Raw genomic sequence first — 15,295 nt, 5'->3', positions numbered from 1 at the left:
AAGGATGAACCCCTGTCCATAGAATCATGGGCTTCATCTCAGCAACTCCTATCTTGCACTCCTATCAGAAGCTGTTGGAAAGGTAGTTATCTAGTAGCATTCAGAGAAAAAAAATCGACATTTGGACTTCTGTCTGTACAAAGTGTAGTTTAGTTTTGAAAAGCATGGCCAAAACATTGACCAGTCTCAATAAGGGAAGATTATTGATAAGTTAAAGCTTATTTAGAGGGGAAATTTTAAATATACATATTTGCAATCAAATACATAGTATTAAAAGGACATTTTGAGTTATTAATTGCTTACGCTGAGGAACAAATTTCACAAAACACAGATAATTGCACCTTATCTTCTCAAACAAATTTTATTCATATTCTGCTCTAACAAATATAGTATGAAGGCAACAATTGTTTAAGTTTCTTAGTGTATGGCACAGATGAAAAGAAACAAACAGATTTAGAAGCAGTTCAGCATTTAAATGCTGGTTTAACAAAGGAGGCACGTATTATTCTATTTAGCAGTTTGTACCAGATATCAGAAGACATTTTTTTTCCTTGCAAGCAACAGACTACATTTATTTGCAGTAAGTAAAAACATATCTTGATCAAGAAAATTACTTTTTTTTTCTGATTTTCCTTTATATCACAAATGTCAGGGTAAGGCAAATCCTTAATGAATCATATGATAAAAACCCTATTCCCCAAGAAAATATATTGAACATATTCTGCTAACTTTTTTATTTTTCAAAGCAAAGCTGACATGCACCACATACAGAGAAAAGTCATTTCAAATCAAGTGCATCAAGCAGAACTGTATTAATTCACAAAGAGGCTTTTCAGTATTTCATAGAAAGATTTACAATTAGCTGCGGTGACTAATATGTGACCCAGTATCACAGACAGTATTTGGGATGCCTCCTTTGTAAGCTTTTATGAAAGAAGGTTTGTCCATCATCTGAATAGTTACCAGCTAGAGGAAAAGCCCCTTTGTCTCTCCTAAAATGGACTACCTTTTTAATCAGAACTATAGGTTTTCCCTGCTATCTGAAAGTAGTGTTCCTCTGAAACCTTTCCTTAAGCCGAAATGGTGTAAAGCAAAGAAACAAGTACTATTAATTTATATGGAAACATTTTTGAGCCTTCCCAGGCCCTTTTCTGATACCATAGGGCACATCTTGCTAACAGATACAAAATAAAATGAGGTAAAGTACAGATGCTCACAGACGCAGTTCAAAGCTATGGCAGCTTGATGCTGAGATGCGGAGTGTAGTTCCCAGGGAAGGAGCTGGGCGGTGCCACTCTCACTGCTTCTATTTTTCATAAAAGCAAAAACCCTCTTCGGATTTCTTTAGGTTCATGGTAGCAGGCAGGCCTTTATGTAGGCCTTTCATAAAAGCAAAGTGGATAATGTGATTCAAAAAGGCAGGGATACCTATATTATGTTGAAAGCCCACTTTGATCCTCTATATGCAAACACGACTAATATGGGTCTATTTTTCTCCCCCTCTCCCTCCTGTAACTCATCATGACACATAACATGGCGGAAGTGTGGCTGGAAATTTACACCCAGGGTTCATGTGCAGGAGAATCAACCAGCCTTTTGAATTTTCCATTGTATAGCCTGTTCAATGACAGCACTAGCGAAAAAAAGGTTCCCTGTGTTGAGGTGTCTTCGATCTGGCCAACAGCTAAAATTTTTAATATTTTACTATTGAAATGGAAAGTAACTTCATTGTTTGTTTTGAAGTGTAAAATCTTACAGCCAAATAGCAACCAAAGGGCATAACGAGGCAAAGATGGAAACACAATTTAATCCGAAGATAAAGTTGAAACAAATTCAGGAGTGGGGCTGATGATATTTACTCCTCATTCTCTTAGTTTCCTTCTCAAAGATTACTTTCCTTTTCCTGCAGTTTTCAGGCAGAGAACTCAACTGCCTCCTACCCAACCCACATTTAAACCCACATTTAAAAATGAATGAATAAAATGGCTGTCACTGATGATAAAGAGAACACTCTGACTGAAATAACTTCAATCTCCACTGTTCCTAACAGGGACATTAAGTCGCTTTCATCTTTGTCCATTGAGAAGTCCCCATCCCTCTTGTCTCCTTCATGCTGTTTTCAGTCATAACTCATTACTGAATATGAGTAGCACTAACATTTGAGTCATAGGACAATGCGCTCCTAGCATACACACTTGTCAAGTCCTTTACAAGAATGATGGTGACTTTCAATTAAGTTATAAAGATAACATGAAATATAGAAACTATCAGTATTCATATGGCTTCATTTCTTGGATTACTTAAAATGGGACTTTTCCTTGCTTTTCTAGAAAGCTATGTCTAATGGCAGTAGGGGGCATATATATTTCCGTATAAAACTGTAGAATAATGGCAGAGGGAGAAATAGCCACGTTCTAAAATCATGAGGTCCCTTAAATATTATTCCTGCTAGGCTGATAAGCAACTCTGTTTTAAAAATACAGGATGTTAGAACATGTTACATATGCAGAGATATAACTTGCTAATTATCCCAATATACCAAATAAGCCATCCAAATGCACAACAAATTCAGAAAGGCCAAAACAAAATTGATAGAAAGATAAGAAGGTAAATTTTCCATAGAGGAAAGATCAAAACTGAAGAACCCCATGGAATATTTAGAAAACAGAACACCCTTTTACTTTAGAAATATTCAATTTGATCCGTTACTTTTCTCCCTTTCTCTCTATGTATATCTTAGAATTTTAAAGATCTTATAAGGAGGATGAATTTAAGAAGATGTGCAAGAAGTTATACTAGTTTCCTCAGAAAAAATAGATTGTTCTTAGAACCCAGGAAGGCTACTGGAAGCAGGCCATTTTGCCTCATGAGGGTCGCTATTCATGTTGGCTCTGGGATAGACGTTTGTGACAACTTCTGATTTCCTCCTGGGCTCCTCATCCCTTGTGCCCACTGTACCCCAGGAATCTTGCCTTATTGATACTGCTGTTCCCCTTCAAGGCCATAATCGAGGGATTTCTGGGAGAGGGGATGGGCCATCAAAGTAGTTTTGGATTTGGCATGAACAAACCAGACCATTTAGAAGTAAGCCAGAACTGCAAGCAAGACCTCAAACCGCCTCTGACTTCAATGAGCATCTTTCTGCGGGCAGTCAAACCTTGGGTAAAGACAAGAAGTTCTTTTATGAAAAGCATATATAGAAGGAGAAATTTCAAGTAGGACTTTTAATATTTATTGGCATACATTTGGGTTCTGAATGCAGGAGCCCTTTCTCTTAACTGAAACACTTAGAAAAGTGTCAACCCTTACAACCGTGTCACAAAGAGTCTCAGTAGTGGGCTCTATGTTGAAGCACACAATAAAGACCTCATGACCTAGATGAGCCTTGCTGAAAGTCAGGGTCAGAGCATGGACCTGCTATCTTGGCTACTAAGGAAAAGACTCTGATGGCTGCCAGGGTCTGCCTTTGTTGTTATGTCTCTGCACTCTGCTGTAGATGAAATCCTGCTTCCACATTCCTCATTAACCACATGGAACAGAATTGTATCTTGGGAATCCCTGAATAAAATATCATTTTCAATTCATCACCCTGACCCTTTTCCAAGTGATTTCTGAGCATTTTGCCCATTTTCTACCCTGCCTCCTTTGTCTGTGGATTATTCTGATATCGGGCTCGACGACACCTGAAATTTAGCTTGCTGTTTATCAATCATCTTCTCTTTCTTTGAAGAAACCACAGTATCGACCAGCTTTGTGAAATAATCAAGAAAGCGGACAGGGGCCAGGATACACATGTGAGGGTTACACCGTGCCACTGTGACCCTGGGAAAGGTCATGAGAGAAAAAACAGAAATTACAGGGATAGCGCCTGAAAGATGCATTAACATGGGTCCCGTCACTAAATTAAAGGAAACTTTTTTTTTCTTTTTCTTTTTTCTTTTTTTTTTTCTTTCTTTTTCTGCAGGTGAACAGAACAAAATGCAGCTGGAGAAATTAGAGCAAAGGATTCTAGGCCCTTCCCTGGGACGTGCCCTGCCCACACCTCCCTCCTCCACAGCTAGCACTACTGTCTTCCTACACCCACCCCCACCCCCCCCAGGGCCAGGAGAGGCCTGCGATGCTGAGGACTGTGATTTACTTCCATTTCTTTGTTCCTTTGCTTCATCTTGTGCCCCTGCCAAAGACAAGGAGAAACCATTTGTTAGATTAAAGATAATAGATTTCATAGACTTAGCAGGGAATGTCTTTTTAACACAGTCATTTAAATGTTTCTTACCCCTCAAACAAGCCTAGGAATATCTTGGACTATCAAAGAGCTTTGGATATCTGGGCTGTGATTGCTGGCACACAGTATCTTTAAAGAGCATATAAATCACTGCTAATAAATGTATGCCACATTCATGACTTGCTTCCGCTGATGGGGACGATTAACTCAAGTCTTCAAAGTAGTCTTTGAAAGACCTAATCTTGCAATGCTGTGTCCTCCTTTCTTGGGTCCATTCATATGCTCTTATTTCCAGGGTTCCATAGAGAAATAATAGTAACAATGTACATAATGCAGATTTGCAAAAGTTATTGATGGCTATACTACCACTTTGAGATCTTACTAAGTCTCTGTTGTGTCCCCCACCTGAGAGAGAACTCTAAGAAGATACTGTGCCTTAGAAGCATTGATATTCTTTATTTCAGCTTTTAAAAAGGTGAGGTATAATCCACATATAGGAAATGCACAGATCTTAAGCATACTTCGACCTGTTTTGCAAAACACATACATTTAACCTACACCGCTATCAAGATATAAAACATTCCCGTCACCCCAAAAGTACCCTTTCCAACTATTAATCCCACCCCTGCTCGAACCAACAATTGATCTGATTTCTATCACTGTAAATTACTATCTCTCTGCACGGAAGAACTGCAGCAGATGATCTCTGAGTTGATTTTCTATCTGGTGTCCTATGAATCTGTAAAAAAGTATTCTTTTAGGTGTGTATGTGTAAATGAAAGCAATATAATGCTTGTGGCATATGGTATTTAAAATAGCCAAAAGTAAATGAGAAGAAAAAATCCTGTATCATTCCTCCATGGATAACTTTTTTGGTTAATATTGTGGAGTATTTCCATATAGTATTTTTCTGTATCTCTCTAATACATATATACACAATTATATATTTTAATTTTAAAAAATGAAAATTGCAAATGTAAAGAAACTTATAAACAGTATAACATACCTCGTATGTATTCCCTATCCATATTTAATATATGCTAATATTTTTCAAATTTCCTTGCAATCTTTACTTTTCAAAAATAAAAGATGCAGGTAAATTATTTATAGATAAATTAATGTAATTTATAGATAAGTTAAAAATATTTCTCTTCCTTCCCAGAGATTACCAAATCCTAGTTTCATTGTGAATCAACTTTCACATTTTTATACTTTTACACAAATATATACTCACAAATACACACATAATAGAGGGTATATAGTATTACTTTGTGTATTATAAAATGTACATGGGCACCTGGATGGCTCAGTGGGTTGAGCATCTGACTCTTGGTTTCAGTTCAGGTCATGAGCCCAAGGTCATGGGATTGAGCCTTGCATTGGGCTCTGCACTGGGCATGATGCCTGCTTGGGATTCTCTCTCTCTATCTCTTTCTCTCTCTCTCTCTTTCTCTGTCTCTCTCTCCTTTCTCTCTCTACCTCTCTTTCTCTCTCTCTCTCTCTTTTCCCCTCTCCCTCACTCGCACTTTCTTTCCCTCTTTCTCTCTCTGTCAGATAAAAAAAAATTTTTAAATATTTTTTTAACATTTATTTATTTTTGAGAGATGGAATGAGACAGAGCATGAGTGGGGTAGCTGTGGAGACAGAGGGGGACACAGAATCCGAAGCAGGCTCCAGGCTCTGAGCTGTCAGCACAGAGCCCGACGTGGGGCTCGAACCCATGGACTGTGAGATCATGGCCTGAGCTGAAGTTAGACACTTAACCAACTGAGCCACCCAGGCACCCCAAAATTAAAAAAAAATAAAATGCACATAAACAGTAATTTTGTTTTTCCCTCTTTTTAGCCACCCACTGATTATTATTATAAATGTATGGTCAATATATACTTTGATTATGCCTTTGTGTTTACCATTCTCCTTGGCTTACAATTGTTTCCTTCACCTTCATCTTTCCTCTGGGCTTAGTTTTCTTCTCACTGTTATGCATCTGTTAGTAGCTTTTAGAGATAGAGTATGTGAGTAGCAAACTTTTCTTTTCTTCCTGAAAGTGGCAGTTACTATCTTCTTAAATGATAGTGGAACGAGGAGAGAACTGCACACTGACAATTATTTTTATCCGTGTTTTGAAAACTCAGAATTATTCCACTATCTTCTGAATTAAATTCTTGATGTGGGGAACATACCATACTTATTTCTTTATAGGTTAACTCTCCTTTCCCTGTAGCTGTTTCACGTTTTTTCTCCTTGTTCTCTGCTGTTGTGCAATGCCTATTTGTGGGTTTATTTTAAATATGTCCTGCTTGCAACTTATTATTCTTCTTTGAACTTAAAACTCATGACTTCTGTCAATTCTGATAAATCCTCAGCCATTATCTTTCAGACACTATCTACTCTCTCCTTTTAGAACATGTTTTGAGCACAAACATCTTGGCCCCTCTCCTTCCAGCCTTCATGTCTCTTTATGTGTCATTCACATCGCCATATGTCTATTTGCTTTTTCAAATGGTTCTTATTTTTTCAGAGCACTGCTCTTTTCTTACAGTTTTATATCTGCTTTTTATCTTTTTTTTGTCATTTAAGTGTACTTATTTTATAAAATCTTCAGAATTTTCTACTCTAAAATTATCACAGCACTAATCATCCTTTAAGTTTCCCACTGATTCTCATTCATGGTAGGTCATTTCCTTGTGTGTTTTGTAAGACGTCAAATTGTGAATTCATCATCCGAGAATTTTTTTTCCTTTGTAGGAATTCCAAGTGATAGTTTCACATTTCAATGTGTTATTGACAGCAGGGATGGTACTGTCTATAATCAACTATTAAATTAATTCTCAGTCTGTGTATTTCTGTATGACTTTTGATGGCATAAATTTGTGTTTCAAATTCATGGTGCATTTGTGTTTTCTACTTGTCACAGGAACCTTTTTCCTTCCCCTCATGGCACCCTTGGGCTGACACAGGTCTCCTCGTTAACTTCTTGAGCTGGAAATCCCAGGTTTATTTAGGTAGAGTTATCAGTTATAACTTCTTACCCTGAGTGGCTCAAGGTCCTAGGTGGACATTAGTAAGCAAGGGTCTAGCCATAGGGCCTATTTCTGCATCAACAACCAAACTGTAGCCCTTAGGGCTACTGTGTCTTCAGCTTACCACATTATAGCTTTAGATTTCAAATTCCTCTTTATATCGGGCACCTTTGTTTTCATGTCAGTTGAGCTAGCTAGGTATTTAAACATTTTTTGTTATAATTTATTTCTCATTTCTAAACATTTGTATTAGGAGACATTCTGCATCACCTCACCTTTCCAGTTACCTGTTGCTACATAACAAGTCACCCCAAAACTTAGTGGCTAAAACATCATGGTTTATTACTTTTCAAGGTTCTATAGTCTGGTCTTGCCTCAGCTGGGCAGTTTATCTGTTCCAGGTGGTCTCCATTAGGGTCAGAACATCCAAAATGGCCCTCAGTTCCAGAATCTTCCTCCCTGGGGCCTTTCTCCTTCTATAGTAGTGTTTGAGCTTCTTACAGGATGGTTGGGTTCCAAGAGCAAGCATTCTGAGAGTGTAAACATGGAAGTTACAGGGCCTCTTAAAATGCACCTAGGTAGCTGCCAAACTCAGCCTGCCATGTTTCTCTAGAACCAAAGGTTCAGATTCTTTAACCACCTTTCCATGACCTCAAATACCTGTTGAAAACTTATTTTTATATTGGCAAAGTGTTCTATTGATTTGCTGAGTCATTCCCCTATTGCCATTTATGATACTCCTGATTCTTTACAATTATAAATTACACAACACTAAAATATTCTTGCATCATATCTTGGAACTCTGTAATTCTAATTCGATTTCACTGTATTTCTTCCATTTCCTGAATGTGTGATACACAGAACTAAAAGTCCCTTCTTTCTTTTTAACTACCCCATAACCTCTACAAATTCAGCTGTCTAAATATTTCTGTGGGAATTACTGCAGTTCCTCAGGTCATACTGTTCTCTGTGACAACTGTGTTCAGAAACTCTCTACTGTTTAGGGAGCAGTATGGTGTCATCAAATAACTGTCCTGGGAGTATCTGAACTTCCATTGATCATCCAAGTGACCCTGTGTAAGTCACTTCTCCTTCCTGGAATTGAGTTTCCTTAAACTAATATTGAACTTTAAGTTTTGACAACTTACTCATTTGGGTAAAGAGATTGATTCATGTTCATGGTCAAAGAAAATATTTTGACATTAACCAAGGAAAACATTGATCTGGATAATTTATTTAGATATTGATCACACAGCAAGATAATAGTGTCTGTAAGAAAAATTCTAGAAAGAAGTTTATAGTTTGTTGGCAATAAAAGGGCAAAAGGTAAGGCAACACTGAGGAACCTGCATTTAAATTGTTCAGGCTTAGCCTCACTTCATTACTTTTTAATGGAAACTTCTTTATCATTTCTTCAACCTAACAGGATAATTTTAAATACATGAACAAGGTTTAAAAAAAGGAGAAATGTTTATAAGACCATATTTGTATGAGTTTTAATTTTTTAGCAGTGCTATACTATACATGTATAGCTACTACATTTGTATGTATTACACAAATACTATTATATTTAGTTTTAAATGATGTTCAAGACCACGATGGGAAGGACAGGTGCCTACTTTCATATATTCTCAAGCTTTATTCTACTGTGATGTTGGAACTCAAGTCTGGAGCAACATGGTCTTCTGGGTGAGTGTAGAGGCCCACCGAGAAGAGGCCAGGGAGTGCAGGAAGGTGCTAAGAGGCAATGGTGTGAACACAATTGTGTCTTACACTGGATGACCCACAATTCATCTATTTCATAGGGTTTTTTTTTTCACAGTTACTATTTTCAGCTAGGAATCAGAATAGCGAGATTGACTTCTCTAATTCTTCTCACCAGACCTCAAGATATGGAAAAGGGTTACAGACTACTCATCATTTTAGATAAATTTCACTCTCTGATGAGAGATTTAGAATGGTGGTTTGGAATAACTCCTAAACATGAACTGCTCTGGGCTATGATTCTCTCTCATTTTTTTTAAATGTTTATTTATTTTTGAGACAGACACAGACAGAGCATGAATGGGGGGAGGGTCAGAGAGAGAGGAAGACACAGAATCCGAAGCAGGCTCCAGGCTCTGAGCTGTCAACACGGAGCCCGATGCAGGGCTCGAACTCATGAACCGTGAGATTGTGACCTAAGCCGAAGTTGGAGGCTCAACCGACTGAGCCACCCAGGTGCCCCAAGGACTATGATTTTCTTGGGGAGTTCCCCAAAGCTCATTCAACTCAACAAACCCCGTGTAGACTACAGGTCCACAGGTAGTGGTGTGACAAGATAGGACACAAGTCAAGCTTCTTTCTGCCCAAACACACTCAAGTGCCTTTCAACATTCTCCAGAGAGAGTTATTTAGTGTTACGTTTAAAAACTATTATTTAGTGTTAGTTGTTAAAAACAACTCAGCAGGTAGCTTCTGGAAAAGCAACGCTTCAGAATCAGCTAGGGGTTGCTGAAATAACTTGATCCCTCTGGGAGGCCAGGAGGTTAGATGGATGGAAACATTTTTTTCTTGTTGTCAAAACTCAGAAAAGCAGGGAACTGAATATTTGACTATGGTGTGGCTTATTTCCCTCAAAGCATAGTGAGTTTTAAGGGGTTATCCTCGCTCCTTCCACTGTGTTATTTGGTGTAAAGATTTTTAAAGTATAGCCTGAGCCACACTGTGGGACTTGGCAGAACCGAGGGAAATCCAATATACCATTTACAAACACTTCCCATGGCTGGTTTAATCAATTGAAAATCCCACTACAGGGGCAACTTACCTATCAGTTAATCTTCTTGCTGACTCTCTGTTGGGTCATTTACACTGTCAACCTGACTATTCATTTCAACTGTAACCAGAAAGGAAAACAAAAAAGGTTAAATATTGATTAAACCCAAATCTTTTGAACACATTACAATGGTCTGTGAGTCGTTACATTCCTGATCTCGTATCTTGTACCTCTTTTCAGTTCCTTTTTCACTCATTCCAGATTTGGGTTTTTAGATTTGGGGGTTTTAGATTTTTACTGGCAGGGGCCAAGGAGGGCAGAATTGCCTCTTACTGAACTGTAGAAGCTGAGCTGTCATTTTATACCAGATTTTTGGATTGCCATTTTGGGTGTATTTATTACCATCCTGAGGTAAATTCAAAGGCCTTAATAGATGTCTAAGAAAAGAAAAAGAAAACAAAGCAAAACAGATCATTGACATGCAGAGAGGTGAGCAGCTGTCTCTAAAATGGCAATGTCACTAGGCCTGTTTGGTTTGCTATGTTTTCAAGTGTGAATTTCGAAACAGACCCTGTAACTTGGCCAGTGGGTGCAGCAGCAGTGGATACCATGCAACAGAAAAGCAGAACATCTGACCAGACCACACAGCAATGCTAAAATGTGTGCTTTTACATTACTGTGTGCATTGTTCTGCGAACATTTGCATAAAATCTGAATGCATAATCAAAGCCATTGTCCAGAAGTATTCCAGAGCAGGGAGATAGCAGTCGCTCTGGAAAATTTCAAGGGTGAGTAGGTTTAATTAGATGGATATTTTTAAAGCATCAAAGCCCATATTATAAACGGAGAGACAATATACAAATGGACAGTGACCAGACCGTATGTAACAATATAACTGACTAAAAACCTCTGCAGCAACCAGCCTGGGCAATCCAATCACAGCCTCTATAGCAATCAGCTTAGAATGGTCAGGACTTGACAGTGACTGCCAGCTCCACCATATTCTGGGCCAATATTCCAACAAAGGACCAAACAGGGAAGGCCAACCAATCACCCAGTTCTAGGTAGCCCAAATCCAGCTTCCCCATGCCAACCACCTCCAGTCAGAGGATGCTTGGAACCTTCTCTTTTGTTAACAATAAAGATTTTCCACTTCCCTGCCTGCCTTTGAGTCGACCAACACCAGTGATAACAGCCGACTATACTTAGCTGAGTAAGTAACCTCTGTTTGTTCTCGTTCAGGTAGTCTTCATTTACTGGCACAATAAATCAACAATCCAAAGCTCTTTTTCTCAAACAGGAAAACTTGATTAAATTAAAGTAGTGGCAGATGCTGCTTTTCACACTCCAAGGAGGCATGAAAGAGGAAATGACATTGAAGGGCATACTACCCAACTCTTTCTTAAGGAGGAAGGTTTTGAAAGTGGGTCTCTGTTCCACCTGCAAACTATCCTGGGTCTCTCATGATGTGTGAGCTTACTCTAAACCCCAGGTATAAACTGGCCAGATGCAGCAATGCTACTGATATGAGGAGAATAATACATGTACTTTCTATCCTGGTCTACAAAATTATTGTAAGGTTGCCCATCTTAGTGAGGTAGTGTGCCGCATAAAATATAGGAGAACATTCTTTCTCTGTTTCTTCCTCCAACCCAAGGGTCACTGGTTCCAAAACCTATTAACAAATGTTAATATAAAAAGCATCCCTGGATCAAATAAGTTTGGGAAAAGCAATGTTAATACACCTCTTTACAGCTGAGCCTTCTGAGAGCCTGTAATATGCGTGGCAAATCTCTAAGTGAGGACTAAAGCTTAGTATTTCTCACATTTCTTTCCCTTTTATTCAATGAGCATTGTATGGGCCTGCTATTTTTCAGAACATGTTTTATAAAGAACTAGTAAAGAACCATGTCTATAATGTCACAACCAGGCTGTGGCAGGTTTCATTCAACTGAGCATGACTAACATGTGGTAGTCTTTAATGGATCTGAAGTTGAAAAACATTCTCCTAGGTAATTCATACCTATGAGTGAAAAAAAAAAAACCCAGTTTATATGGAAGGGTTTATAATTAAGGGAGGAAATTCAGGTGATGAAAAGCTTATATTGGGTGTAATACCTAGTGTAGAAAACTGTATTTAAACCACCAAGTAATTTCTACCAGTGGCTGAATTTTTCCCAAGGTCCTTATCAGCTCAAAGCAATTTGCTTTTTTCCTTTGGCTAAAAGAACCCAAATAGCAAGATATATATAAACGGTTGATCATCAACCAATTTTGGTTCTCCTAAGCTCTGTAGGCCAGTGGAATCAAATATTTATTAAATCATATATTCCCAAATAATTGTTTTTCTAATGCAAGTAATATTTCAAAGTGTTCCCAGCATCGTTGTACAGGGGCAAGGATATATTAATATTCCTGAGGTTCAGAGTATTTAGATGCCTTCAAAATGAGATGTGAATAAAGAAATATTTTTTGTAAACTGATTTCTAAGGTGCTTTTAAAGATTTACTATGCTTTTGGCCAAGCCATCTGAAATAATACAGTGAGGTGAGGTGATGAAGGTCCAAGATAACCTTGGCCCAAACTCAAGCCGGGGCTCCCCTGAATCCCTGTAGAACAGGGATAACTTCGGAAAAGTACTCTTTATGGAAGTAAGGGATATCCCCATACAGTTCACCAGCTGTACTTCATACAGTTCACCCTTGGAATTATCCACTATGGCTTCTGTATTATGGGCTATGATTAAACTGAGGCACATACTGTTCTAAAGCAGCTAGCATCAGTGTTTTGTTTTGTTTTTTTTTCTAAGTCTCCCAATTTTATTAGTTCCTAGTAGAACATGGTTTTTGAACTTTACCTTGTTCTAACTGAATATGTTGCTTCACAGAATAGATAGCTCCCTTAATCCTAGATTACACACAGAAAATGTGTCAGATTTGTAGTTTGCATGTGCTCAAATAGCTCAGAACTTTACCATCAGGACTCGGAGAGTTTTCTGTGTAGCCAGAGCCTTCGTTTTGCACAGGAACTCTAGGTGTGTCCTCGTCTTGAGCTGGAAGAAAGAAGATAGTCCTCAATTAATAGAGAATTAGAACAGCCTGACTGCCAATTGTTCTGTCACCCTCCATTGCCCTCTTAAATTTAAAAATACTCCTGGGATTCAACTTCTTTTGCGGAAAAGGTTAAGGGAGGAAATAGTGGGTTGAGTTGCTTGAATTCTTTAGTGCTGTCATCTAAATTCTCTTTAATTTGTGAGATAATCGCATACATACATAACACAATTTCTCAAATTAAAAATCCGATCGCATGAAAGCAGGGAAACTTGGTTTAATCAGAACAACCTACAATTTAAATTTAGGGAAATGTGTGTGTGTGTGTATGAATTTATACAGCTTAACCTTTGAAAAGGGGGGGAAAACCTGTTTTGCCTTAGGCATGCCTGAAAGCTGAAAGATTCATTCTCTTGGCAGTGAGGTTTTTTTTTTTTTTTTTAACACAAAATGAATGACTTAGATGCTTTCCTAGGAGACATTCTCAGATGCTGCCATTTTGAAGTGCTGAGAATCAAGTCTTTAGTTAATTTTTGTTATGATTGATCTCTATTTTGCACAGCTTCAGAGGGTGTGCATCCATTCAGCTGTGGCTGAAGCTATATAACATGCTTAAATATACTAGTAAGTGGCTTGTTTTTTCTTATTGTGAGAATTTGCCAGATAGTCCGAAGGACAAGAATATCTTACATCTTAGTTAAATGTCTATTATGTTTTCACAACTTGAAGACCAATAGCATTTAGAAATACAGATACAGATAAAGGTCTGGAAACCCATATTATTTAAATACTTAAAAAATTTTTAACGTTTATTTATTATTGAGAGACAGAGAGAGACAGAACATGAGCATGGGAGGGGCAGAGAGAGGGGGAGACACAGAATCTGAAGCAGGCTCCAGGCTATCAGCACAGAGCCCCACGCAGGGCTCAAACTCACAAACCGCGGGATCATGACCTGAGCCGAAGTCGGATGCTTAACCAACTGAGCCACCCAGGTGCCACTAAAATACTTTTTTAAATCAGAAGGTTGAATTCATTTTCATTACATGAGTACTTATTGAGCTCAGGGTATGTTAAATTTGGTGTGCCTGTTGGTGAGGATGAACCAAGGATGTTAAAGTTCCAGTTTATAGTCTCTTCAAAGGAAGGAATCTTCAAGGATAGAACCTGCACTCTTGGTAATGATTTGCTGAAGCTGACAATCATGAAGTATGATTCAAAGGTGACCAATCTCTGAGCCTTAGTGGATGCGTGGTAGGTAGGTTAGTACTTGAAGACATACAAGACAAGCAGAGTGGGGGAAGGTGAAGAAAGCCATTTTAGATTTGAAGTCTGAAGTGCAGGGTCATATAAGGAGAGATGCCAAACAAGCTTTTGCATCCAGTCCTGAGGAAGAGAACTGTGAATAGACATGTGAATATTTGGGAGATGTCAATGTAGAAGTAACATTCATGAAATGAAGGTAGATGAGAGGAGTCGGGAAAAGGATAACAGAACTAAAAAATGACTGATAGATCCCAAGCCTTCAATATGGAAGTAACTGTGCCTGTCACTTGTTTTCATTTGCTCCTGAGGATGAGGTCGGGAAAAGGAAAACAAAACTGGAACCTTCCAACTGGACTTCAAACCATATCATATCCTCTCTAACTCCACCAATTCTGGAAAGTGGGCCATTCTCAATTTCTCATCAACACATGCCTTTAGGCACAATTACAGAAGAAATCACTGATGGATCTCTCTAAGCCTGGGAGTAGGAAATCTTGGTTAATTATGTTTCAAAATAGAATAAGGAAAAAAATGAAAACATTTGACATTATATAAACATAATAAACTTTTAGCTGGAAAAAAATACCATAAGAAATGTTTAGAAGAAAAATATTATAAACTGAGGAAAATGTTTATACCTTTTACCACAGACAAAGGGTTAATATCTTTAATATCTAAAGTCCTTCTAAAAATAGAGATTAAAAAGATCAAAAACTGGGTAGAAAATTGAGCAAGAAATTTAGCAGACAGTTCGTAGAAAAAAATAAAAATGGCCTGTAGTCATGTGAAAAGATGATTCACTTTGCTCATAATGAAAGAAATGCAAATTAAAATTACACTGAGAAAAGGATTTCAACCTAAGGTGAATTATCATGATGTAGACTAAACCTCCTACTAGCAACAGCTAGAGTCACTGGAGAAATTATTTAAGAAACTATTCACTCACTAGAGAGCCATCAATGCACCCCAAGCTTGA

The 15,295-nt window shown here is 38.1% G+C and overlaps 1 protein-coding gene across 1 annotated transcript in view; it reads right to left on the bottom strand.

Annotated features, from left to right (window-relative positions):
- Nucleotides 1-335: 335 nt before the first annotated feature.
- Nucleotides 336-15,295, bottom strand: part of MACROD2 (mono-ADP ribosylhydrolase 2) — a 2,047,020-nt gene continuing 2,032,060 nt past the window's right edge. The window contains 3 exon segments of the mRNA XM_043602917.1: nucleotides 336-4,174; nucleotides 10,055-10,123; nucleotides 12,978-13,055. Of these exon segments, the coding sequence (XP_043458852.1) occupies nucleotides 3,657-4,174; nucleotides 10,055-10,123; nucleotides 12,978-13,055 (665 nt within the window). The 3' untranslated portion in view covers nucleotides 336-3,656.

The sequence above is a fragment of the Prionailurus bengalensis genome, chromosome A3 (assembly GCF_016509475.1).
Source record: "Prionailurus bengalensis isolate Pbe53 chromosome A3, Fcat_Pben_1.1_paternal_pri, whole genome shotgun sequence".
Classification (NCBI taxonomy): domain Eukaryota; kingdom Metazoa; phylum Chordata; class Mammalia; order Carnivora; family Felidae; genus Prionailurus; species Prionailurus bengalensis.
The sequence above is the reverse complement of the archived record's forward strand: the minus strand, read 5'-3'. Positions and strand labels throughout refer to the sequence as shown.